General features: G+C 55.2%; 1 protein-coding gene across 1 annotated transcript in view; it reads left to right on the top strand.

The window, feature by feature from the left end:
- Positions 1-27,165, top strand: part of HMCN2 (hemicentin 2) — a 174,811-nt gene that overhangs the window by 89,603 nt on the left and 58,043 nt on the right. The window contains exons 26-48 of the mRNA XM_068970656.1: positions 175-369; positions 1,254-1,384; positions 1,719-1,866; positions 2,224-2,350; positions 3,352-3,506; positions 4,470-4,748; positions 6,432-6,713; positions 7,389-7,497; positions 7,722-7,891; positions 10,715-10,869; positions 11,322-11,418; positions 12,495-12,590; positions 14,077-14,253; positions 15,287-15,444; positions 16,473-16,596; positions 17,232-17,407; positions 18,661-18,757; positions 18,939-19,058; positions 21,517-21,678; positions 22,470-22,751; positions 23,894-24,061; positions 25,625-25,738; positions 26,152-26,238. Coding sequence (XP_068826757.1) covers positions 175-369; positions 1,254-1,384; positions 1,719-1,866; positions 2,224-2,350; positions 3,352-3,506; positions 4,470-4,748; positions 6,432-6,713; positions 7,389-7,497; positions 7,722-7,891; positions 10,715-10,869; positions 11,322-11,418; positions 12,495-12,590; positions 14,077-14,253; positions 15,287-15,444; positions 16,473-16,596; positions 17,232-17,407; positions 18,661-18,757; positions 18,939-19,058; positions 21,517-21,678; positions 22,470-22,751; positions 23,894-24,061; positions 25,625-25,738; positions 26,152-26,238 — 3,609 coding nt within the window. The remainder of the gene's footprint in view (positions 1-174; positions 370-1,253; positions 1,385-1,718; positions 1,867-2,223; positions 2,351-3,351; positions 3,507-4,469; positions 4,749-6,431; positions 6,714-7,388; positions 7,498-7,721; positions 7,892-10,714; positions 10,870-11,321; positions 11,419-12,494; positions 12,591-14,076; positions 14,254-15,286; positions 15,445-16,472; positions 16,597-17,231; positions 17,408-18,660; positions 18,758-18,938; positions 19,059-21,516; positions 21,679-22,469; positions 22,752-23,893; positions 24,062-25,624; positions 25,739-26,151; positions 26,239-27,165) is intronic.

Genomic DNA, 27,165 nt, shown 5'->3' with positions numbered 1-27,165 from the left:
GAGGGGCTGGGTGTGGGGCACCTGCAGCCTGGGGACCAGGAGGAATCTGAGACGACCCCCGCCTGGAGGGTCAGTGGTGTTTGCACCCGGGTTGGGCAGGTGGGGGGCGGGCAGTGCGGGTGTGGACAGAGAAGGAGACAGGGTGTTTGTGCTGATGAGCCGGTGCCCTGCCAGGGACGCCCAAGCCGCAGGTCACGTGGCGGAAGGGCCCATCGTCTGAGCCGCTGCGTGGCCGGCCGGGCCTGGCGGTGCTGGACGAAGGCTCTCTGTTCCTGGCCTCCGTCTCTCCCTCTGACGGCGGAGACTACGAGTGCCAGGCCACCAACGAGGCGGGCTCCACGTCCAGGAGAGCCAAGCTGGTGGTCCATGGTGAGTAGGGACCCCAGAGCTGGGGGGTGATGGTACCCTGGGGGGCACTGCCCGGAGGATGCAGGTCCTTGCTTCTCTGTCCCTCATGCCTGTCAGGGAGGGCTTGAGGGTGTTGTTGGGAGAGTGCTTTCTTCATGCAGAGAACCCCCCACGGAGACAGTGTAAGGAGGCCCCGGAATTCCATAAATGACTTTAAAATGGGCTAGGAGTGAATCTCCTTTGGAATGCTCACTAGTGGTCAAAGCCCACCTCCCACTAAAGCTGCTGAAACTACCTGAGGCTCATATTCCCACTTCCCAAGGCCCACATGTCTCCCTGGAACCTGGCCCCCTCATCCAGGGTGCTGTGTGCAGGGGGAGGGGAGCGCTTCCCTCAACTTGGGATCACAGAGGGGGTGAGAGAAGCCGTTTTAATAATGGGTTCCTAATGGAACCACCTTCCGCCTCCCCGTAACCAGCCACGCCCGCTTGCCCTGTAATGACTTGCCTGGGAAGTTTGTTTCAAAGACATACCCAGGCCCCACCTAGAGAGACTCCTGACTCCATGGCTGGGGGGCAGGGTGGTCCCCTAGGCACCCTCCTTGGTGACCATGACAACCGTTTGGGTGGAGAACTGGATGGAACCAATGGCTCCCGCAGCTTGGAGAGCTGGATGTCAGAGCGAGTAGAGTTCCTGGGCTCGACCAGGGTGAGGCCGCTGTGGCCACTCCCAGGTCCACACGGCTCCTGATGGCCAGGGTCTGGAATGGGCGTCCTGGAAGCCCAGAAGCTGGGGAAGGGGGGGAGTCGGGACCGCCCTCCAGGCCAGGAAGAACGGCCCAAACGGGGTCCCTGGCCGTGGCTGACCTGCGGAGGGGCAGCTCCTCTGCTTCTCCTTCTCCCAAGTGCCCCCCAGCCTCCGGGAGGACGGGCGCAGGGCCAACGTGTCGGGCATGGCGGGGCAGTCCCTGACCCTGGAGTGTGACGCCAGTGGCTTCCCGGCCCCCGAGATCACGTGGCTCAAGAACGGGAGGCAGGTGGGTGTCCCCCAGGGGTGGACAGGCTCGGGGTGGGATATGGACAGGGTGCAGGCCTTCTGGACGGGTTCCTCATGTAACCAGATGTGGCTGGGAGATGTGGCAAGGGGACAGGTGTCTTTGGGGATGCACTGGGGGCTCAGGGCCACGGGGGTCCCTTCACTGTGGCCCCACGATGAAGCCTGGAGGGCTGCATGGTGGAGAGGGCACAGCACCATTCTGGGTTCCAGTCACCGACTGGAACCTGGGCCTCAGTTTCCTCACTGCTGTTGGGGACTAGGGGGTGGCCGAACCACCCTCCCTCCACCAGTTTCCTTGGGCCTCTTCTGCTCAGATCCCCGCCGTGGGCGGCCACCGCCTCCTGGATGGAGCCCGGGCCCTCCACTTTCCCAGGATCCAGGAGGGCGACTCTGGCCTCTATTCCTGCCGAGCCGAGAACCAGGCAGGGGCCGTCCAGAGGGACTTCGATCTGCTCGTGCTCAGTGAGTGAGGCGGAGCTCCCGCAGCTCCCAGGGGTGTCTGGCCCTGCGGCCCCTCTCCTGTCAGGCGTGTGGGGGGGCACTGCCTGCTGGAAGCTGGGCCACAGAGGGGCCCATGGCACAGCTGTGTCACTGCTGTGGGACCACGCGATATGAAACAGCAGTGCGGGCGCTGAGGGTGCACAGAGCCGGGGATGCTCGGCCAGGGGTCTGGGGGAGCTTCCCACGAGGGCCGAGTGGGAGAAGGGAAGGGTGAGCAGGCAGGGGGCCTGCACAGGCAAAGGCCCTGGGGCAGGCAGGGGTTGTAGGAGCTGAGGTTTTTTCACCGCCGCCTCCTGCCCAACCCTTTCTTGACCCTAGTTCCACCTTCGGTGTTTGGAGCCGAGGCTGCCCAGGAGGTGGTGGGCCTGGCTGGTGCAGGGGTGGAGCTGGAGTGCCGGACCTCGGGGGTCCCCACACCCCAGGTGGAATGGACCAAGGACGGGCAGTGAGTGGCCCCTGGCGGGTAGCTTGGACTGGATTGAGTGTGCGTGTGTGGGGTCCTCTGGGGAGGTGGAACTCTGCAGGGATGGGGTTTGACGTGCATTGTGTGAGCCACCCAGGGCCCAGGCAGAGATCACCCAGGTGAGACCCCCCTTTCCACGGGCAGAGTCTTCTCATTACTCGGCCAGCCTTCCTTTTACTTTCAAAACTTTTTCAAAAGTATTTTTAAAGGTTTTAAAAAAAATTTTAGGTATTCATATAATGTTTGCCATTCTGAACCAGAAGTTTACCATTGCTTCCCTTGTGGCTCAGCTGGTAAAGAATCCACCTTCAATGCGGGAGATCTGGGTTCGATCCCTGGGTTGGGGAGATCCCCTGGAGAAGGGAAGGGCTACCCACTTCAGTATTCTGGCCTGGAAAATCCCATGGACCATTTAAGTTCATGAGGTTGCAAAGGGTCAGACACACTGAGCGACTTTCACTTCACCTTCACTTTACCATTCTGAAGTGCACAATTTGGTGTGCGTAGTACATCCATAGGGTTGCAATCTATCAGCTCTATCTGGTTCCAGAATATTTCGTTACCCCCAAAAGAGACCCCACACCCATGAGCAGTCACTCATCTGTTCGTCCCTCACCCCCAGCTCCTGGCAACCACTCACCTGCTTTCTGTCTCTACTGAATTCCCTCTATTTTGTATTAATTTCTTGCAGTCATACAGTATGTGTCTTCGTGTCTGGCTTCTTGCCCTTAGCACACAGCTTTCGAAGTTCCTTCATGCTACAACCGCGCTAGCTCATTCCTTTTAACGGCTGAATAATATTCCACTCTAGGGAAGGACCACATTTTGTTTATCCATTTATCCATTGATGGGCACTTGGGTTGTTGGTACTTTTCAGCAACTGTGAGTCTTACAGTCTTCCTTTTCCCAAGCAGCAGGCCCCCTCTGTGAAGCCCACCTCTGCTGGCGCCTTGGCCTTACTTCTCTCAACCATCTTTTTCCAGACCTGTCTTTCTGGGGGAGCCTCATATCCAGCTTCAGGAGGATGGCCAGGTTCTCAGAATCACCAACAGTCACCTGGGAGATGAGGGCTGGTACCAGTGTGTGGCCTTCAGCCCAGCCGGCCAGCAGACCAAGGACTTTCAGCTCAGGATCCACAGTGAGCTCGGCCCCTTCCCATCCTTACCACGGGCTGCCCACTGCGTGGAGCGGGGGTGAGGGCAGAAATGGGAATCTCTGAGGAGTCTGCCCCTAGTCCAGTAAAACCAGAGCAGGACGGACAGAGGAAATCTGAAACGTCCCCCAAATCCCATCATCCCCATCCGAGCTTTCCAAGTTCTCCTATCCATGGTACCCTCCGGAAGGTCATTTCTTTAAATCAAGTCACTTTTCTTTCCACTGAAGCCCAGTTACCTAAAAGGATGTTGACTATTTCAAAGGGAAGTGGGAACCAGGGTTGGTTGGCCTTCATGGGAGGAAGCTGTGAAAACAAATGCCGCCAAAGAGGGATGTTGGAACCCCTGAGGCATGAGCTGGCCCACATGTAAAAATAGAAAGTGCAGAATAGAAAGTGCTAGAAAGATTAAGAACACAGTCACACCAGACACACCAAGCCACCTTGTCCTTTGTCATAGATGGGCTGAAGGAGGCTTGGGAAGGGCCTAACTGTTCTGTTATGAGGTGTACGTCCATGTGCCCGAGGGTCCTCTTGGGTACCACCCGTGGTGTGTGACCTGCCCTGTGGGACCCCGATCCAGTTCAGCCCCTCGCTTTACAGATGAGGAGGCTGAGCCCCAGAGAAAGTGACCTCTCCAGGTCATACAACCACTTAGGACGGGGGCTGGGGGGTGGGGGCGTCCAGAGCCAGACCCGCGGCCCCTGCCCCACCTCCTGCCCCTCTTGCAATGGCCAGGCTAGCCTTCCTCGTCAGCATATCCTGAGCTGGCCTCTCCCGTCTGTCCCCAGAGTCCCCCGCCCCTCCCCGCCCCCTGCAGTGGAAGCTTGTGACGGGTGCGGTGCTGTGACCCACGGGCAGGGGCTTGGGAGCTGCAAGGGGTGGGACGCCAGCCGCCTTGGTGCTGGGCAGCCTCCCTGTGACCTTCTCTTGCCCCACTGTCTCCAGCACCCCCCACCATCTGGGGCTCCAATGAGACGAGTGAGGTGGCCGTCATGGAGGGCCACCCCGTGTGGTTTCTGTGCGAGGCCCGAGGGGTGCCCACGCCCGATATCACCTGGTTCAAGGATGGTGACCCCCTGGTTCCCAGCTCTGAGGTGGTCTACACCAGAGGCGGCCGGCAGCTGCAGCTGGAGCGGGCCCAGGGTTCGGACGCTGGCACCTACAGCTGCAAGGCCAGCAATGCCGTGGGGGTCGTGGAGAAGACCACCCTGCTGGAGGTTTATGGTGAGCGGCCCGGGGGTGCAGCAGGAGCAAGGCTCAGCTGGGGTGAACGGTGGGAGGATTCTGGGCCACAGTGGCCCCCGTCTGGCTCCAAAGGTGGGCCAGGGGAGCGGGCAGAGGCCCAGGATAATGAGATTGAATAGTTATCCCAAGGAGAAGGGTCATCTCATCCAACCTCCCCTGGCCAGAGAGGAAACTAAGGCCAGGAGATGGGTCTGTCTCGGGGCCCAGGGAGAGCCCAGTGGAGAAGTCAGGTCTCCCCCCGTGGTTTAGGGCTTTTCAGAAACTTGCACCCAGAGCCCCAAAACCACCACTAATAACTAACTGCCCTTGATTAATCACTTACTGTGGTCCAGACCCCATGGGGGTTGCCACAGCAACAGCTAATTTCATCTCAGGGACTAGGGCCCTGGTCCCCCAACTCATGAGTGAGTCTAGTAGGCTCTGGGGCTGACCCAGGTCACCTCGCTAGGGGGTGAGAGGACCTGGTTCACACCGAGAGGGTCTGACTATAGATAAAGTGAAAGGCTTGGTCGCTCAGTCGTGTCTGACTCTTTGCGACCCTATGGCCCGCCAGGTTCCTCTGTCCATGGGATTCTCCAGGCAAGATACTGGAGAGGGTGGCCATTTCCTCCTCCAGGGGATCTTCCTGGCCCAGGGATCGAACCCTGGTCTCCCACATTGCAGGCAGATCATTTACTGTCTGAGCCACCAGGGAAGCCTTAACTATAGGTGGTGTGCTGTTAAGCTGGGCATTGGCCTGCGTGGAGGTTCTTGGCTCTGAGGGCACGCAGAGAATTCAGAGGACAGGGTGTGTATCAATGGGCAGGGATGGGCCGAGCAGGTGAAGTCTGAGAGGGCAGAATGCAGGCCAGTGGGGTCCTTGTGGTTCCTTCGAAGGGTCAGTTCTAGAGCTCTGGTCCCCAAAGACACCAACGGCTTGGGTGCTGGAGCCCTGGGGACCCCAAAGGGAAGCTGGGGTGTCTGGGGTCTGCGGGCCCCCTCCGAGAGTGAGCCCAGCTGCCAGCTCAGGGGTCTGAGGATCTAAGAAGTTGACAGAAAATGCACATGTGTTTTCACTATGTTTCAGTGGGGCTTATGACCCACACAAGGTTGAGAAGCCCATCCTTGGTCCTTCATTGCCCGATGTCTCCTAGCAACAGCTCCATGTGCTTAGCAACTTGGGGGGCCCTCCCCAATGGGAAGAGAGAACCCCCCCTCCCGAGCTACCCACTTGGCCATCCCCGGTTGAGTTAGGAGCCCCCACAGGCTGGGTCATCTGGTCTAGGGTCAGCTCGCTTCCTTGGACCAAGAAGGGGACCAGTAGGAGCAGAAGCTCTGGTCTTGGGCCTGGGGGAGCCCGTCATCTGGGGTTCAGTGGATATGGAGACCTACTGGGGATATGCAGAGATGAGTGTCCTGCGAAAGATGAGCTCATGGGGGAAGCAAGGCATGGAGAGAAGATGCAGGGAGAGTAGGGGGCAATGGCGGGGGGTTGCCACCAAGGGATAGAGAATGGAGAGGGTGCTTCCCCCCAGGGGTTAGGGGGAGGCTCGGAGGAGGAGGTGAGGCCTGAACAGGGCTTTCAGCTAGCAGAGCGGGGAGGAGGCGTTTCACACAGGGTGGGGTCAGGGAGGGGCTTAACTGGGCTACTGGCCCCTGAACAGCCCCCTGTCTCTCCCCTAGTCCCACCCACCATCGAGGGCACTGGCGAAGGACCTCGAGTGGTGAAAGCCGTGGCCGGGAGGCCCTTGACCCTCAAGTGTGTGGCCAGAGGCTACCCACCCCCCACCATCTCCTGGTACCACGAGGGGCTGCCCGTGGTGGAGAGCAATGGGACGTGGCTGGAGGCGGGCGGCGGCGTGCTGAGCCTGGAGAGCCTGGGGGAGGCGTCCGGAGGCCTGTACAGCTGCGTGGCCAGCAGCCCCGCGGGGGAGGCCGTGCTGCATTACTCCGTGGAGGTGCAGGGTGAGCCCAGGCCTGCCCCGCCCGGGTCACTGGGCCGGGGGCCCCTCCTCGCACTCCGACTGTGTGTGGAGGGGGTGGAAGCTGGGGGAGAAGTGACCAGGCCCTGAGACAGATGAGGGCACTGTGACCTGGGCGGGGGCCCTTCAGAGCTACCGGGTGGATGGGGAAAATTCCCAGGTTCAAGGGTCCCTGCTCCCTCCCAGGACTCTGGGCTAGGTCACCACCTAGGTGGTGGTGGAGGACCCCTGGGTGGAGGACACCACCACTGGAAGAGGACATTTATCTTCCAGGAGATGCTCCTGGTCAATGGGAGCTCAGTGGGGAACTAACTCCTTGAGGTCCAAAGCTGGGTGGTGGGCGCTGGTCCCAGGACAGGTGGGCAGGGCTTTTGCCTGTTTCTTCCCACCACTGACTCTGAGATAAGTTAGGGAACAGGCAGACGGGACTCCTGAGCCCTGGGTCTGGTGGGAAGACAGACACTGAATAAACAGACCACTCTGGTGGGGAGGCCGAACTTGGGTGGTCCTGGAAGGCCTCCTGGAGGAGGAGCCACTTATGGGGAGACTTGACGGGTGAGGTGGAGCTTGGCCTTCCTCTGGCGGCACAGGGACTTGGGAGGGCTGGAGGCCGGCATTTTCTCAACTCCAGACACCCAATGGTGGCTCTTGTCTGCAGTTGCCCCGCAGCTCCTGGTGGCTGAAGGCTTGGGCCAGGTGACCACCCTCGTGGGACAGTCCCTGTACCTTCCCTGCCATGCTTCGGGCTCCCCAGTGCCCACGATCCAGTGCGTATGGGGTGGTGGAGGCCAGAACTGGGGGGATGGGGGGTGGGCAAGGAGCATGCTTGGAGGGCTGGGGATGGGAGATAGTCCACCTCTCAGATGTATGAAGGAGGCCACGGAGCCAGGGACGTGAGAGCAAGAGAGATATGCCTGACCCTTGGCCTGTGCTGTCGCTCCTGCCTGCCCCGGCCTCAGACTGACCTGTTCCCCTCCCCGCCATGCCCTAGGTGGCTGCAGAATGGCCACCCGGCCGAGGAGCTGCCCGGGGTGCAGGTGGCCTCGCAGGGGACCACTCTGCACATCGACCGTGTGGAGCTGGGCCACGCGGGTCTCTTCGCTTGCCAGGCCACCAACGAGGCTGGCACGGCCACGGCCGAGGTGGAGCTGTCTGTGCACGGTGAGGAGGCCTGGGGCTCCAGGGCCAGGGTGGGTGAAGCCAGAGAGCCATGGTCCTCTGCGCCTTTGGCAGGCCTTGTAGACTTGGGCAGGGTGGGAGCTGATCTTCTCAGGATGGCACTTCTGGGCTGGACTCCCCAGCTCACCAAAGAGACACAGACATGAGCAGAGTCTCAGCTTCTAACTGCACTTGATATCTCCCTAGTCCACAGGCCCACAATTCTCTCCCGAGTCTCTCCTACCCCATTTGCTCTCTTTATACTGATCACACCAAACTTCATTCAACTCTTTAAATACACTGGCTTTCTTACCTCAAGCCTGCAAATGCTGTTTCCTCTGCCTGGAATAGTCTTCTTTGCTTGCTTGCTACTTAGCTGCTAAGTCACTTCAGTCGTGTCCGACTTTGTGCAACCCCATAGATGGCAGCCCACCAGGCTCCCCCGTCCCTGGGATTCTCCAGGCAAGAACACTGGAGTGGGTTGCCATTTCCTTCTCCAATGCATGAAAGTGAAAAGTGAAAGTGAACTCGCTCAGTCGTGTCCAACTCTTAGCGACCCCATGGACTGCAGCCTACCAGGCTCCTCCATCCATGGGATTTTCCAGGCAAGAGTACTGGAGTGGGGTTCTTCGCTTGCTTAGCTCCTCTCCATCTTTTAGATCTTCCTTTCCTCCAGGAAGCCCTCCTTGATTCCAGCATGGTTATAATCTGCACTGCTCAGCCCTTCATGACCATAGCACCCATTGCTTGTTTGGTTGTTCATCTCTCCCGCCCAGCTTGGGAGCTCTGGAGGCAGCACAGAGCCTTCTCTGCTGTGTCCTTGTGCCTAGTGCAGTGAGGGGCACAGTGCACCTGTGGATGGATGATGGGTGATGGGTGGGTGGTTGATGGATGGATAGATGGATGATGAATTTCTGGATGAATGATGGTTTATGGATGGGTGGATGGATGACAGATGAATGGATGGATGATGGATGATGAATGATGGATGGATGAATGGATAGATGATGGATAGATAGATGGTAGATGGATGGATGGATGATGCATAATGGATGGATGATGGATGAGAGATGATGGGTGGATGGATGGTTGATGGATGGATGATGAATGATGGATGAATGGATGAGTAAATGGATGGATGATGGAAAGATAGATGGTGGATGGATGGATGGATGGTTGGTGGATGATGGATGGATGGATAGATGGATGATGGATGGATGGATGATGGTTGATGAGTGGATACAGGATGAATGAATGGATGGATGATGCATAGATAGATGGTAGATGGATGGATGGATGGTGGATTGTGGATGGATGGTGGATTGTGGATGGATGGATGATGGATGGATGGTTGATGAATGATGGATGAATAGAGGAAGGATGGATGATTAATGGATGGATGGATGATGTATGGTTGGATAGATGGATGATGGATGGATGGTTGACAGATGGATGGTTGATGGATGGATGGATGGATGGATGGATGATAGATGGATGAATGGATCTATGATGGATGATGGTTGATGGATGGATGGATGATGGATGGATGGTTGATGGATGGATAGATGAATGGATGATGGATGGATGGTTGATGAATGATGGATGAATAGAGGAAGGATGGATGACTAATGGATGGATGGATGATGTATGGTTGGATAGATGGATGATGGATGGATGGTTGACAGATGGATGGTTGATGGATGGATGGATGGATGATAGATGGATGAATGGATCTATGATGGATGATGGTTGATGGATGGATGGATGGTTGATGGATGGATGGTTGATGGATGGATGGTTGATGGATGGATGGTTGATGGATAGATGGATGATGGATGGATGGTTGATGGATGGATAGATGGATGGTTGATGGATGGTTGACAGATGGATGGTTGATGGATGGATGGATGGATGGATGGATGATGAATGATGGATGAGTGGATGACAGATGATGAGTGGATGGATGGATGATAGATAAGTGGATGGATGGATGATGGATGGATGGATGGATGATGGATGGATGGATGGATGATAGATGGATGAATGGATCTATGATGGATGATGGTTGATGGATGGATCTATGATGGTTGATGGATGGATAGATAATGGATGGCTGGTTGATGGATGGATAGATGGATGGTTGATGGATGGATAGATGGATGGTTGATGGATGGTTGACAGATGGATGGTTGATGGATGGATGGATGGATGGATGATGAATGATGGATGAGTGGATGATAGATGATGAGTGGATGGATGGATGATAGATGAGTGGATGGATGGATGATGGATGGATGGATGGATGATGGATGGATGGATGGATGATAGATGGATGAATGGATCTATGATGGATGATGGTTGATGGATGGATGGATGGTTGACGGATGGATGGATAATGGATGGCTGGTTGATGGATGGATAGATGGATGGTTGATGGATGGATGGCTGATGGATGGATGGTTGATGGATGGATGGCTGATGGATGGATGGATGATGAATGATGGATGAATGGATGATAGATGATGAGTGGATGGATGGATGAATAGATGATGGATGGATGGATGGGTGGATGGATCGATGGATCTATGATGGATGATGGGTGATGGATGGTGGTTGGGAGAATTTCAAAGGGAAAGACCTGCTCTGCTGGCTCCCAGCCTAGTGCTCTTCCCCACAAGGCCAGGTGTCTGGAGGGTTGAGTGGGAGGAAGCTAGAGGCCAGCCCCGCAAGGCCACTCCCTCACTACCCAGGTATTGAGGAGGTTTCTGGGTGCCCACTGCACCCCTCCTGAACCTGACTGGGCCTCCCTGCCTCTCCTCTGCCCAGAGCTCCCATCGGTGGTCATAGTTGGGGGTGAGAACATCACAGCCCCTTTCCTGCAGCCTGTGACCCTCCGATGTGCAGGGACTGGGGTGCCTACCCCAAGCCTCCGCTGGTGGAAGGATGGGGTGGCTCTGGCAGCCTCGGGGGGGAGCCTGCAGGTATGTACAAGGGCCCCAGGGCTGGTGGGACAACTACACAGGTGGAGTGGCTGCTTTTTAGGGTCCTGGAGAGCCCAAGACGGGCCCTGGCAGCCTGAGGGCAGAACAAACAATGTCCACTCATCCTTGAAAAGCTCAGTGGACACTGGGGTTCTGGGTCTGAAGAAGGAAGGGAGCCCTTAGCCTCGACCAGGTCCCCAGAGTTTGGGTGGCCAGAGGGAGAAAGTTGGGGGAGGGGAGTATCCCCCAAGATCAGAGGAATCCTCTGGAATCTGAAAGCGGGGCTCAGAACTCCACCCCAGAACCAAGCTCGCGCCCATGCTCACTTTCTCTTGCCCTGGGGTCAGCGGTAGCCTGTCCCCTCACCATATCCCAGTATCGCTCTGATCGCCCTGACCCCGGGCCCCGCCCAGCTCCCTGGTACACACCTGCTCTTCCTCCTGTCCCCCCAGATCGAGAAGGTGGACCTGAAGGATGAAGGCACCTACACTTGTGTTGCCACTAACCTGGCCGGGGAGAGCAGGAGGGAAGTGACGCTCAGGGTGTTAGGTAAGGAGACTATGACCGGGGTGGTGGGTGGTTGAGGGCCTGCAGGGCCACTGCGAGAGGTCCGAGATGGCTGGGGGTCCTAGAATTAATGTCACGTACTTAACTTGAGATGTCGATGCGACTTCCCTGGCGGTCCCATGGTTAAGACTCTACGCTTGCACTGCAGGGGGCATGGGTTTGATCCCTGGTCGGGGAACTAAGATCTCACGTGCTGTGCAGTGCAGCCAATAAGATAAAATGAGTAGAAAGTCATTTACTGTGGTCCCTTTTGGCTGTTTATATATAGGTGTGTGTATATATATATATATAATTTTATTTATCTTATTTATTTTTACTGTGCTGATTCTTCCTTGTTGCACGGGCTTTTTTCCTAGCTGCGGCCAGCAGGGGCTACTCTCTACCTGCGGTCAGCTTCTCATTGCGGCGGCCTCTCTTGTTGTGGCACACGGGTCCTAGGGCACGTGGGCTTCAGTGCTTGCGGCCACGTAGGCTCAGCAGTTGCTGCTCACGGGCTCTGGTGCACAGGTTCAGTAGTTGTGGTGCGTGGGCTTAATTGCTCCATGTCAAGCGGGATCTTCCCAGACCAGGGATCGAACCCACGTCTCCTGCATTGGCAGGCGCATTCCGTACCACTGAGCTACCAGGGAAGCCTTCCTTTCGATCGCTTTCTGTTAGACTTTCAGTGAACAGCCTGTTCTCATTCATTTGTATCTTTACTTGTTTTATGCATTTGAGGGCTCATTTAGGTCCTTGGGTATATGGGCACCTCCTTGCCCTTGTCATCCCTCATGACTGCCTGGGGTCCCTGAGGTCCACCTCCCCACTGTGCCTGATGCTGGCTGCTCCTGGGGGGAGGGGGGGTTGGGTGCCAGGGTCATCCTTGTATGATTGAAATAGAGCTTGCCTCCTAGCGCCTTTGTTCTTGGGCAGGAGGGGATTCCTTAATCAGCAAATGTGAGCCATTGGGGTGCCTTATTGCCCAGGCCCCCTTGGGAAGGCTGGGGAGGGATCTTAGGGTGGCTGAGATGAACTGCCTGGAGCCTCACCCAAAGCCAGGATCTCCTTGTCTCCCCTAGTGCCTCCCAACATCGAGCCAGGTCTGGTCAACAAGGCGGTGCTAGAAAATGCCTCTGTGACCTTGGAGTGCCTGGCTTCCGGCGTGCCCTCTCCTGGTAAGTAAGACCCCTCCTCTTGTCTGAAAGCCACCTCCAGCCAACCCCAGTTCCCATCTGAAGAGGTCAGCCAGGGCTCCAGGCACGGCTCTGGCTGAGGATGAAATCAGCAGACCCTCCCCTTCCCTCCCCCACGTTCCCCTCGTCCTTCTCAACAGCTGTTTATCTCATGCCTATTACACACCAGGGCCCAGAGCCTTTGTGCTGCTGTCTGAAACAAACCTGCAGGATTTCTGCTGAGTTCGTGGTTTCATGTGGCTGCCCCTAGGCTGGGGGGTGAGAATCTTCTCTAGACCAGCGGTTGAGGAAAAGGCTGGAAGCTGGGGCTGGGTGTGAATGGCCAGCAGACAGGATGGGCCCAGGAAGAGGGTCCATTTCTGTCCCCCATCGGAACCATGGCAACCCTGCTTTGCCTGGCGTAGTGAGCCCTGGAGGTATCGGCCCTCTGCCATGGGGGAATCCTGTTCTGGCATGGGCCCTGGCAGGATGGGAAGAGGAAGTTGAAGATACAGTCAGTCCTTATTTATCTATAATCTCTTTATTAAATTTATTTTTAATTGCAGTACAATTAATTTACAATGTCGTGTTAATTTCTGCTGTACAGCAAAGTGACTCAGTTGTACATATATATGTACATTTTTTATAAATATTCTTTTGCTTTATGGTTTATCATAAGATATTGAATACAGTTCTCCATGCTGTACAGTAGGACCTTGTTTCTCCATCCTATACGTGATAGCTGACATCTGCTGACCCCAGCCTCCCACTCCATCCCTCTCCCTCCGCCGCGCCCCCTTGGCAACCACAAAGCCGTCCTCTCTGTCTGTGAGTCTGTTTTTGTTTCATGGATAGGTTCTTTTGTATCGTATTTTAGATTCCACATACAAGTGATATCATGTGGTATTTGTCTCTCTCTTTCTGGCATTTGTCTTTACTTCACTTAGTGTGATCATCTCTAGTTCCATCCATGCTGCTGCACATGGCATTGTTTTGTTCTTTTTCATGGTTGCGTAATATTCCATTGTATATATGTACCGTGTCTTCTTCATCCATCCATCTGTTGATGGACATTTAGGTCGTTTCCTTATCTCACTTACTGTGAATAGTGCTGCTATGAACCTGGGGTCCATGTATCTATTCACAGTCGATCCATAATGATAAGGCTGCTGTTTTGGGGTGTACTGTATTCTCTTTTAAAGATCTGCCTCGTGGGTGGTCTCCTGGCAGGAGTAAGATGTGAAGGGGCCAGGCTGGCTTTGATTGTTCTTGCTCCTGGCTGCTCCAGCCTCTGTCCCTCTCTGCCTTCGATTCCATCTCAGACAACTGCCATATTCTGCCCCCATCCGTCTTCCTTTCAGGCTTTCTCCAGTGCCTGAAATAAAGTCGCACCCATATGGGCACCCTGGAAGCCCCCCTCGGATGCACAGGACGCAGGCACACTCTGAAAGGCTGGCAGGGACCCTTGCATCTCTCTTCTCTTCTCCAGATATCTCCTGGTTTAAGGGCCGCCAGCCTGTCTCTGCCTGGAACAGAGCGATGGTGTCAACTGATGGGAGAGTTCTTCTCATTGAGCAAGCCCAGCTTTCTGATGCTGGGAGCTACCGCTGTGTGGCATCCAATGTGGTGGGCAGCACAGAGCTGCAGTACAGCCTGCGGGTCAACGGTGAGCTGCCACGACTAAAGGGATCTGTCCCCAGAGTTGCTGCCCATCCATTTGTCCCTGTCTGTTCCTCCATCTCTCACCCATCCATCCTTCCCTTCTTCCGTCCACCACCCATCTTTCATCCATCATCCATTCACCCATCCATCATCCATGCATCCATGCTTCCTTTCATTTATCTTTCCTTCCTTCCATCTATCATTTATCCATCCATCCATCCATCTATCAGTTCTTCCATCTACACATGGAAACACCCAACTGTCCATCCATTGATTCAACCAACCATTCAATTCTCTGCCCATCTAACCCACCTACCCATCTAACCATCCAGCTGTCCATCCCCCAACCATTCATCTGTTCAAACATCAATCCCTCCATCTGTCTGTCTTCTCTCCAACCACATTTACTTGGTACAGACACAGCTCAGAGACGTTGCAGATTCAGTTCCAGACTACCACAATAAAGCAAATGCCAAAATAAAGCAAGCCACGTGGGTTTCGTTGGCTTCCCAGGGCACAGACAGGTTCTATACACACTGTATTATGTAGTCTGTTACGTGCGCAGTAGCACTGTGTCTAAAGCATGGCCGTTCCTTAATTAAAAAGTACTTTATTGCTAAAAACTGCTATCATCTGAGCCTTGGGTGAGTCACGGTAACATCAAAGACCACTGATCACCCTAACAGGCATTCTCAACCCCTGTGACCCCTACACCATCGGCATGACGATGACCTCACGGTAACCAGGAGGCCCAAGTTCAAGGGCTGCTCTTGCCAGGTCAACCTTGGGCAGGCCCACTGGCCCTTTCTAAGCCTCGCTTTCTCATCTGTGGGGTCAGAAGGATGAAACAAGCAGCCTTGAGACCCGGGGAATGCCCTGCCCATGTTGGGAGTGGCCGTCCCTGAGCTTTCGTTAGTGGCCGTCCCTGAGCTTTTGTTAGTGGCCATGCACTCCTGCGGGGGTGCCCGGCCAGGGGCCCTGCCTGCTTCACCCTCAGCTGGGCTCAGCCTGTGCCCCGTATCACCCTTGCCCTGCAGTGCCCCCGCGGATCACGCTGCCACCCAGCCTCCCGGGCCCCGTGCTCCTCCACAGCCCGGTTCGGCTGACCTGTAACGCCACCGGGGCTCCCAGCCCCCTGCTGATGTGGCTGAAGGATGGAAACCCCGTGTCCACTGCAGGGACCACCGGTCTCCAGGTCAGTGGGGGTGGGGGGGGGGCCCAGCTCACCTCTCTGGTGCCTCAGTAGGTGCTGGGAACGGAGATCAGGGCCTGGGAACACCAGGGGGAGAGGGCAACAGCGATGGCCCAGGACGGCTGGCTGCAGGGAGGAAGGAGAGCAGCTAAAAGGGGTCAGGGGCCAGGTGGTCTCCAGGAACAAGGCCCACCACCAATATAAGATACAATCATAACATAACGTAGTGTAACATAACGTACATTGCATTGTGCATAGGATGGACAGGGAAGCCTGGCGTGCTGCAGTCCATGGTGTCGCAAAGAGTCGGACACGACTGAGTGACTGAACTGAACTGAACATAACATAATGTTAATGTAATATATGTTAGGAACCGAATAGATAATTTAAAATTTTCTAGTAACTGCAGTAGACTGAGTAAAAAGACACAGGTGAAGCCAATTTTAATCATACATTTTAGGGCATTTCCTGACTATCCAGTTATTAGGACTCCGTGCTTCCACTGCAAGGGCCAGGGGTTTGATCCCGGGTCAGGGAACTAAGAGCCTGCAAGCTGCACAGTGCAGGCAAAATAAAGGAACGAATAAACAAAGAAACAAGCAAACAGAATACCCTTTGGCTATATAAAACGAGAATATTTTAAAAACTGCTGTATAAAAAATACATTTTAGCTCACCCAGTATATCCAAAAAGTGTTGCTGTATCAAGTGATCATTATAAAACGTCATTAACCAGACATCTTACCTTCTCCTTTTGGTACAAACCCTTTGAAATCTGTCGTGTATCTTATGCTTGGGGACCGGTCATATCTCAAGGGCTCCCAGCCCCAGCCCTACTCCCCAGGGGACCCTTTCTCAGGACCGATGGAATTGCCCACCAGCCAGCAGAGGTTCTGAGGTTCGGGTATATCTTGCATTTCCACTGCATTGCTGGGGGCTCTGGGGGCCTGGGGCAGCTGCCCAGGTGCGCCTGCCAGCAATGCCAGCTTGTGAAGGGGACTGATCGCCTGTGGACTTTCTTCTGGGGTACAGGTCTTCCCTGGGGGCCGGGTCCTCATGCTGGCCAGTGCCCGGGCCTCCGACTCTGGCAGCTACTCCTGCGTGGCCGTGAGTGCAGTGGGCAAGGACCGCCGGGACGTCATCCTGCGTGTCCACAGTGAGTCTCGGGCCCCGGGGGCTGCCGGGTGCGGGCTGGGGGCTCGAGACAGTGGGGCTGGGGCATCCCCGGAGGGTGGATGTGACAGGTCTGTTCTGCCTTCATGTAGGGTCTGCTGGACCCCCCGAGCCATATCTTAAACTGTGAGCTCCCCTGTCATAGACAGGTGGGCTGGCGGGCCCTTTCTTCAGTGGTAACATCTGATACAGCTAAAGTACAAAATCAAGGGTCTTCCCTAGGGGTCCAGTGGTTAAGACTCTGTGTTCCCAATGCAGGGGCCACGGGTTTGATCCCTGATCAGGGAACTAAGATCCCATATGCTGTGCATGGCCTGGTCTAAGACCTTAAATAAATAAAGATTAAAGTTTCTTTTTAAAAAATTTATAAAAGTGAAGTACAAAATCATAATCAGAATATTGACGTCATAACCCACCATCCTATTGAGGTTTGGGGGTCTCCTCTGCCAGTTGTTGAGGGGAGGACAAGAGGGCTTCAGCTCAGGGGGTGGCCCCCATCCTCACGGCACCTCCCTGTCCCCCGTGTTTGCTCCTGGCTGCTGGAAGGAGGGGGTTCTGACTCAGGACGGGACTCGACTCACCTGCCTGAGACAGCCCCCGCCCCACCCCCTCCCGCAGCGCCCCCCAGCATCCTTGGAGAAGAGCGGAACGTGTCTGTCGTGGCCAACGAGTCCGTGGCCCTGGAGTGCCGGAGCCACGCCTTCCCTCCTCCCGTGCTGAGCTGGCGCAAGGACGGCCGCCCCCTGGAGCCCCGGCCTGGCGTCTACCTCTCTGCAGACAAAGCCTTGCTGGAGGTGTGTGGCCTCCCAGGCCACCAAAGAGGGCCCCACTGTGAGCGGAGCTGAGCCCTGACCCGGGCGGGCTGGGACACAGCCTCTAATATCAGTTCAGCTCACCTCAACTTGCAGCTCATCCAGTCCCCAGACCCAGCAGAGCTGCTTCCAGCCAAACTGGGATGGAGAGCGAAGCCCCAGGACTGAGCCCTGGGAGCTTCTCTCAGCCCCTTCAGTTCAGTTCAGTTCAGTCACTCAGTCGTGTCCGACTCTTTGGGACCTCATGGACCGCAGCACACCAGGCCTCTCTGTCCATCACCAACTCAAATTCATGTCCATTGAGTGGGTGATGCCATCCAACCATCTCATCCTCTGTCATCCCCTTCTCCTCCCACCTTCAATCTTTCCCAGCATCAGGGTCTTTTCAAATGAGTCAGCTCTTGGCATCAGGTGGCCAAAGTATAGGAGTTTCAGCTTCAGCATCAGTCATTTTCAGCCCCTTCCCTCCCCACAAAGCTTTCCACCCGTTTTTCACTCCTTGCTGGAAAGCCTTCTTGCCTTTGGGCATTTAAGGCCCTTCATCTGGCCCGGCAAGGCAAGGGTTCATTAGTCGGGGTTGTCTAGAGTCCGTCCAGATCTCACTGTTATCGGCCCCTCCTGACTGGCGGTCACCTCCTGTCTCGACCTCTCTGGCCTGTGAGCACGGTGACACCTTTCTCCTGGGCTGGCAGGGAGAATTCCAGAGAGTGCCTGTGTGGTCGCCACTTGCCCCAGAGAACAGCTCATCCACAAAAGCTAGGGGAAGGGGGCACAGCTCCAAGCTTTTGGGGACCATGCTCCGCTCCAGCCTGCTCCTCCTTCCCCCAGCGCCCTACACTTTGTGATGTGATCATTCCTAACTCTGAGCACCTTCAGTTTGGCTTCCTCTGCCTGGAATACTGCCCCCTCCTTCCTCTTTCATTCTTCAAAGCCACAGCCCGGCTCCATTATCCCCCAGGTCAAGATCTGACCCCTGAGACAGGGCCCCTTCCGCCTCCCCCTTGGGACATGGCTGTAGATGTGCAGTGGGGTGAGGCTGGCAGGGCCACCAAGCCCCTGGCTCCCAGAAACTTCCCGGTGCTGGAGGTACAGCGGGTGTTACCATTGGTTTATCGACCTCCAGGTTCCAGGTGGGAGCGTGGGCTCGGTGAGGGAAAGTGACAGGCCCAGGGTCACACAGATGTGGCACCATCTCTGTGCTGGACCCCCGATGGGTGGTTTTTGCTCGCGGCCAGGTGGACAGAGCTGATGTGGGGGATACGGGCCGCTATACCTGTGAGGCGCTGAACCACGTGGGCCGCTCGGAGAAGCACTACAACCTCAATGTCTGGGGTGAGGGCCTCCCCGGCTGGGCTGGGCTGGGGCTGGCTCCCAAGCCCAGGGCGGAGGGCGGTGCTGCCTTGAGTGGGTCCCAGGACACAGCCTTCCCCCACCCCACCCTCTCCCGGGGGGCTCTCTCTCACCCCGGCCCCCAGCCTCCTGCCCTCCTCACCTCTGCTCCGTGTTTGCCCAGTTCCTCCAGTGTTCCCCTCGCGGGAGCCGCGCACCCTGACCGTGACCGAGGGGCACCCCGCCAGGCTCTCCTGCGATTGTCGGGGCGTTCCCTTCCCCAGGATCTCCTGGAAGAAGGACGGTAGGCTGGCTGAGCCCCAGGCTCACTGCCCCACCCATGGAGGCGCTCCCTGCCCTTGCTTCCGACCCTGGCTGAGATAGAGACAGGTGCAAGTGCTGGTTAGAGAGGCTCCCCCACGCCCCTCCAGCCCCCTCTCAGCCAGTGAGAGCTAGACTGATCTCAGGGCCTCCCGTCGGATGTCTCTTCTTCCAGGAAGCCCTCCCTGACCTCCCTCCCAGTCTAGGGAGAGGACCTCCTTGACATCGCCCCTGTGTGTTAACTTGTCATGTCACCCACCTTAGTCCTTCCGTGTCTGCTGCTCCATGAATCCCTGAGCCCCGGGAGGCATTGTCTGGGAATTCAGCAGGGGCTTAGCAGTACCTGGTACAAAACAGATGCTCAGTGAATATTTGGAATTCATTCATTAAACTAGTATTTATTGAGAGCCTGTCTGTGCCAGGCATCGTTCTAGGTCCTAGAAATGCATCAATGGATCAAGACAGATAATCAGTGAGAAAGGAGTACAGGCATACCTCGTTTTAATGCACTGTGTTTAGAGTTTCACTGGTGTTATGTATTTTACAAATCAAAGTTTTGTGGCAACCCTGCCTCCAAAAAGTCTATTGGTGTCATGTTTCCAACAGCATTTGCTCACTTTGGGTCTCTGTCACAGTCTGATAATGCTCGCAGTATTTATGACTTCATTGTTATTATTAAGTCTGTTATGGTGATCTGTGCTCAGTGATCTCTGATGTTACTATTGAAGAAAGTCTATGACTTGCTGAAGGTTCAGGTGATGGTTAGCTTTTTAAACTATTTTTAATTAAGTTGTGTACATTGTTTTCTTTTCACACAATATTGCACACTTAACAGATTATAGTATCAACGTACATGCACCAGGGAACCAAAAATTCATGTGACTCACATTTCGATACTTGCTTTATTACGGTAGTCTGGAACTGAAACTGCTATTTCTGAGGTGTGCCTGTAAATAACTCAATAGCTGATGTGATAAATGCTTTGGAGAAAACTATAAGCCAAGAAAGAGGAGAAGGTTGCTGGGGGAGCGGAGGGATTTGCAATTTTAAGCTGACCAAGCAGACATGAAGGAGGTGAGGGATGAACATGAGACGACTATAGGGAAAAGCATTCCAGGCAGAGGTGATAGCAGGTGCAAAGGCCCTGGGGCAGGAGTGAGTCAAGCGTGTTTGAAGAACAACAGAGGGGTCAGTGGGGTTGCAGCAGATTCAGCTGGCGATGGTCACGTGAGCTATGATGGCTGGGTCAAAGGCTGTTGTAAGGATCCCAGCTTTTACCTTGAGTGAGATGGGCTGTTTTAGGAGTCTGGAATGGAGATGGAGACAGGTGCAGGTGCTGATTGTGGAGGGACACAATCTGGTTTGTACTTAGCAAGTTCCTGCCAGCATGATAAGAACAGACCGTTGGGAACAAGGGTGGGAGCAGGATGCCAGTGAGGGGGCTTCTGCAAGGACTCCAGGCAAGAGAGACTGGCACCTGGACTAGGCGGGTAGCCAGGAGGTACTGAGAGGCGGCCATCGTCTTCTGGATGCATTTCAGAGGTGATGCTGGCAGGATTTCCTGATGGCTGGGATAAGGGGCTAAGGAGAATGAGGAGCCGAGGATGACTTGAAGTTTTGGCCTGGCAATCGAGAGAGTTGCTACCATCACCAAGACAGACAGGCTGTGAGGGCAGGTTTACGGGGCCAGACCAGGAGTTTGCGGCATTTTAATTTTCAGATCTGTTAGACATCCAATGAGATGTTAAATGGGCAGTCAGCCAGAGGTGTCTGGAGCTCAGAGACGTCTGGGCTAAGAATAAATCTGGAAGTGACAAGACAAGCTGAAATCACCAGAGGAGAGAGCGTGGACAGAGAATAGAATGTAAGAGTGAGGGAGCGTGTCGTGTGGCCACCCGGGCCCCTCCCCTGGCTGGGACACGTGCTGGTGGATGATGGGAGCCCAGAGGGCTGCTCCTCCGTGAACAGGTGTAGGGTGATGGAAGTTAGCGCCTCCAGGGTTGCAAAATCCTTCCCTGCATCGGGGTCTCCTTGCTGCCAGGTGTGCCTGCTGCTTGGTCTCTCTCTCCCACCGCTGTAGCTAGACAGATGGGTCATTCACTCAATAGCCTTCACTAAGCCCTGTTATATGCCAGGCCCCGGAGAGCCTCCAAGGACCCCAGGGGGAAAGTGAGGCAGGGTCTTCCCTCCAGGACAGCCCAGGCCAGGAAGGGATTCAGACGTGCCACCTGTAAGTAGAGCTGGGTTGGGGAGAAGCTCAGAGTTGTGGGTTATCAGAGGGGGGTTCTGGGATCAGATTTGGGGCTCAGAGAAGTCTTCCTGGTGGAGGTGATGTTTAGTGGGCATCTGCGGGATGAGCAGGAGTTGGCCAGGATGGATGGGAGGACAGATATTCAAGGTAGAAGGACCAGGGACCAAGGGCTTCTTTCTCATGCATCCAGGTCAGCCTCTGCCCAGGGAGGGGGCCAGCCTTGGGCAGGTGTCAGCTGTGGGGCGGCTGCTGTATCTGGGACGGGCCCAGGCAGACCAGGAGGGAACGTACACCTGTGAGTGCAGCAACGTGGCCGGAAACAGCAGCCAGGACCAGCAGCTAGTGGTGTATGGTGAGTCGGACTGGGATGACCTGGGCCAGGCGGAAGGGGCTGGAAGGGGCTGGAAGGGGTCAGCCTGAAGGGTGGGCAACAAGGCACCCTGGCAGGGCAGACCTCACCCCCCAAACCCAAGCAAAGACAGAAGCTGGATTCTCCTGTCCCCCTTTAGATTACTGCCATTTTAACTGCCCCTTCCAAGTCAGCTTCTTATAGCTCCTGACCGTGAGAGAGCAAGCAGCTTGATGCCAAGAGACCCCCAATGACCCAGAGAGAAAAAGGAAACCACAGCTTGAAACACCTGGAAACTAAAGAAATGTAAAATTGATATAAAGTCCATCTACCTATCCTGTGGGGGATAAAATTAAATATCTCAGCCTTATAAAAATCATTTTAGAAAATAAAACCAAGAACACTACCGTCCAACCTCTTGGGTAGAATCCCACCTGTGGAGCTATCCCCCACCCCCACCCCCAGGCCTAACAACTGTTTAGAAGCTCCTGATGTCTAAGGAAGAAAAGTCCTTACAAATCTTCAGCACCGCGCTGTGAGCTCATTGTCCAAATGACAGGCCCTCCCGTGATTCCCAGGGTACGGGAGAGGGGGCCGGGGTGCCGTGGTGATCCCATTATAGAGATGTAAAGTGGAGGCCCGGACAGGTGAGGTCACCTGGCTAAGGTCACACGGCCAGCGAGAGGCAGGGGGTACACATGCCAGATGGAGGCGAGCGCAGAGCCTGGCCTGAGGCGTGGTGCCCAGCAGCCCCCTTCCCCGCCCCCGCTCGACGTGCTTTCTCCCCACCCCAGTTCCCCCGCAGATTTCCAGTCCCGCGGAGCCCTACGCGGAGGTGTCCGTGGTTCAGGACGAGGAGGCCAGCCTGGAATGCAACGCCACAGGGAAACCCGCGCCCAGGGTGACGTGGGAGCGGGACGGGTGGCCCGTGGGGCCCGAGCCCGGCCTGCGGCTCCAGAACTACGGCCAGAATCTGCACGTGGCACGGGCTCAGCCTGCCCACGCCGGGCGCTACAGCTGCGTGGCCGAGAACGAGGCCGGGAGGGCCGAGCGGAGGTTTTCGCTCTCCGTGCTCGGTGAGGACCGGCAGCCTCCGTGAGGAGGGCAGGAAGCGGCAAGGCAGCCTCCATCTCCGTGTTCCTGGGGCCACCTCCTTGTTCTGCCAGGAGCCAGGCCTCTGGCGAAGGCTGCTGTCGGGGAAGCTGCGAACACTGCTCTCAAAATCAGGACCTGCTCCAAATAGTCCTCACTTCCCTTCCTCTCCCACCACTTAAAAGAGTTGTTTATTTGGCTGCACCAGAACTTAGTTGCCACCCGTGGGATATTTAGTTGCAGCATGTAGGAGCTAGTTCCCTGACCAGGGATTGAACTTGGGCCCCCCTGCATTTGGAGCCAGTAGTCTTAACCACTGGACCACCAGGGAAGTCCCTCTTTCTCTCTCTCCTTTGCTGTTTCCCTGCTCTCTTCTGGGCAGGTTTTATTCTGCATGGTTCCTGTGCGATGTTGGGATTTAGGTGTCCCAAAGAGATCAGCTAGACCGTCATCTGTCTTAGGAAGTCAGGGTGGCTTCCTGTAGGAGGTGACTTTTAAAGCTGAAATGTACAGGCTAAGTTGGAGTTCATCAGGAGCTGGGGTAAGAGGAAGAGTGTTGGGCAGAGGGAACAGACTCTGCGGAGGCCTAGAGCAGAGTGGCTAGAACAGCCTACTGATTCTAATCTTTTACTGAGCTCCTACTGCATACCTCAGGCTGGAGACAAGGAGTGGGAAGAGACAAGGAGAGAGGTGGGCAGGGGTCCTTTAGGGAAGGCCTTCTTATCATATCTCCAGCGTTGCTGGGACCCCAGGCCTCGCCCACCTGTCCCTGCCTGATAGAGTGGGGCCTCCTTTCTGAATGGGACTCTGCTGTGTGGGTCTGGGGTCCCGTCTGTGTTCCCTGTGGCTCTGATTTCTCTCTCCTTTGTTCAGTTTTGCTCCGTACCAGGGTCTGAGCTAAAGGCTTCACACATGTCCTTGTCAGATTCTCCTGGCGTTCCTCTGAGGGGTCAGGGAAACTGAGGCCTCAGCCTGATGCCAGAGTCCAGCATGTGGCCACCACTCACCCCCTTCAGTGGGAGCAGCTCTGAGATTGGGGGTGGGGGATTAGGGAGGCCAGCGGGGAGACGGGAGTGAGCACACAGCACCATCTGCATCCTGAATGCGGCTTCTTCTCTGTATCTAGTGCCTCCAGAGCTCACTGGCGACTTGGGCCCACTGACCAATGTCACAGCCACCCTGCACAGCCCCTTGTCACTGTTCTGTGAAGCCACGGGCATCCCACCACCAGGGGTCCGCTGGTTCCGAGGGGACGAGCCTGTCAGCCCTGGGGAGAACACCTACCTCTTAGCAGGTAAGGCCTGATACTCAGCTGCTGCCTCTGTCCAACACATGCCTGTGACCTCTGATCCTGCCCTGCCCAGCATGCAAGAGTGCACCCCAAAACGCTGGTCAGATGAGGTGCTCCAGGAAAAAAAAAAAGGTTTAAATAAGTCTGGAAAAGGCTTCCTGTTCGATTTTCCTTGAGACCCACAAGAACCACTTGCATAGTCAAGGTTCTGATAAGTCCTGCAGCCAAAAAAAAAAAATTCTCACAGAGCTTATATAACCTCCCATGGAGGTGTAGCAAACTTTAGAAATGCTGGTCCAAGCACTTTCTCCTCTGAATACGCATCTTCCTCACAAAGCTGGTTTGTGATGGTTCTTGCTGGAATACAAATGGAGAAACTGAGGCTCAGGAGGCAGTATCCCATCAGAATCTTGCAGGAACTTCCAGGCCCACTGAAGCTCAGCCTCAATGACCCATCAATTATTCCATGCAGTCCCAGCTGGGATGGTAAATAAGTTTCCCCTCGTGTATCACTTCCTGTCACTTGGTAGGGGCTGCAATATTCATTGGATGAGATGAATTCAGAGACTGCATCTGGGTCCAGCAGAAAGGAGAGTGGTGATCGATTAGTGATGTCTGTCCTGGGTGCAGGAGTAGCCGTGATGACAAGTCCTGTATATCTGCTTTCCCTGGACTGGTCTTAGGAGATCCTTGTGTTCCTCTGAGAGGAACTGGTTCACCTCTGAGAGGTCCTTGGGAGAAGGTGGACTTTCACCAGGTCCATCGGAGTAGAATGGGGTTCTGATCTGAGCCAGGATTACATACACCATTGCTGTGCTTTCAGCTCTAGTCAGTCCACAGAAGAGAGGGCAGCCAGGTGACAGAGTCTTCTGACTAGAACAGGGTCAAATTTACCCTGTGCTTATGTGCTTAGTCACTCAGTCATGGCCAACTATTTGCAACCCCATGGGCTGTAGCCCACCAGGCTCCTCTGTCCATGAGGATTCTCCAGGCAAGAATACTGGAGTGGGTTGCCATGCCCTCCTCCAGGGGATCTTCCCAACCCAGGGATTGAACCCAAGTCTCCCACATTGCAGGCAGATTCTTTACCATCTGAGTCACCTGGGAAGCTTAAGAGAAGTTTACCCTGGCGTAGGTCTAATATCTAGGCTTCCCTGGTGGCTCAGGGGTAAAGAATTCACTCGCTAATTCAGGAGATGAGGGCTTGATCCCTGGGTTGGAAAGATCCTCTGGAGGAGGAAATGGCAACCCACTCCAGTTTTCTTGCCTGGGAAATTCCATGGATAGAGGAGCCTTGCGGGCTGCAGTCCACGGGATTGCAAAAGAGTTGGACACAACTTAGCGACTAAACAACAGCAAGGACTAATGTCCAGAAGGCTCCATCCATCTGTTGACCCTCCGGGTCTCAGTTTCCCTCTCTGAGGAATGGAACACTGTTGGAGGCAGATGCATAAACATCTAAATATAACGCCCGGCGTGCTCCTCTTCCCGGTGGGCAGCCTGGGCTCAGCTGGGGACAGAAGGCTGCTCGCAGCTGTGCTTGGAGCCCACTCTCCCGCTTCCCAGGCGGCTGGATGCTGAAGCTGACCCGGGTGCAGGAGCAGGACAGAGGCCTCTACTCCTGCCTGGCCAGCAACGAGGCTGGGGAGGCGCGGAGGGACTTCAGCGTGGAGGTCCTGGGTACGTCACTGCCTGGTTCTCTCGGGCGCCCACCCATCCTTTCTTCCAGCCTGGGAGCCTCTGGGAGTGGACCCAGCACAGACAGGAGGGAGAGACCAAGCCTTGTCTTTGCCTCATCAGCAGCCTCTTCTCTGAGGCTGCCATAGAACTTTCCAGAAACAGCCAGAACCAACCCAAGATGAAAGGGGGCAAAGATTTTCGATACCACCCAACTGCCTTCCTCTGATTGGGGCCTTCTCCCAGCGGCACTGGTATTTGCCTCAGCCAGCTGCAAATTTTTATTAGACCCCTGCCCCATGGCAACAGGTGTGAGGGAATGGGGAAATGGAAGACAGACACAGTGGGTGCTTGGTTTCCTGCTCCGTGTTTGCTCAGCCCGGTCAGCGAGCGTCTGTCTTCCCTGCTTCTCGCAGTTCCTCCCAGTATTGAGAAGGAGGATGTGGAGGACGCAGTCAAGGTCCCCGAGGGGGAGACGGCCCACCTGATGTGCAACGTCTCAGGTGAGGGCCACACAGTGGACTGGAGGAGGGTGAAGAGGCAGCTGTGGAGGGGAGGGGTCCTCAGAGCTCTGCGGTGCCTGCCCACTGCCCTGCTGTTCCCTGCAGGGCATCCCTTGCCAGCGTGGACTTTTCATTCTCTATGCCTCTGCCACAAACACTCTTCCCTACTCATCTGACTGCAGAACGCAGCCTCCAAGGTCCTCAGTTCAGTTCAGCTCAGTCGCTCAGTCATGTTAGACCCTTTGCGACCCCATGGACTGCAACACGCCAAGGCTCCCTGTCCATCACCAACACCAGGAGCTTGCTCAAACTCAAGTCCATTGAGTTGGTGATGCCATCCAACCATCTCTGTTGTCCCCTTCTCCTTCCGCCTTCAATCTTTCCCAGCATTAGGATCTTTTGCAGTGAGTCAGTTCTTTGCATAAGGTGGGCAAATATTGGAGTTTCAGCTTCAGCTTCAGTCCTTCCAATGAATATTCAGGACTGATTTCGTTTAGGATGGACTGGTTGGATCTCCTTGAAGTCCAAGGGTCTCTCAAGAGTCTTCTCCAACACCACAGTTCAAAAGCATCAATTTCTTCGGCGCTTGGCTTTCTTTATAGTCCAACTCTCACATCCATACATGACCACTGAAAAAACCATAACTTTGACCAGAAAGACCTTTGTTGGCAAAGTAATGTCTCTGCTTTTTAATATGCTGTCTAAGTTGGTCATAGCTTTTCTTCCAAGGAGCAAGCATCTTTTAATTTCATGGCTGCAGTCACCATCTGCAGTGATTTTGGAGCCCAAAAAAGTAGTCTCTCACTGTTTCCATTGTTTCCCCATCTATTTGCACGAAGTGATGGGACTGGATGCCATCATCTTAGTTTTCTGAATGTTGAGTTTTAAGCCAGCTTTTTCACTCTCCTCTTTCACTTTCACCAAGAG

This window comes from Capricornis sumatraensis, chromosome 1 (assembly GCF_032405125.1).
Source record: "Capricornis sumatraensis isolate serow.1 chromosome 1, serow.2, whole genome shotgun sequence".
Taxonomy (NCBI): Eukaryota; Metazoa; Chordata; class Mammalia; order Artiodactyla; family Bovidae; genus Capricornis; species Capricornis sumatraensis.
The sequence above is the reverse complement of the archived record's forward strand: the minus strand, read 5'-3'. Positions and strand labels throughout refer to the sequence as shown.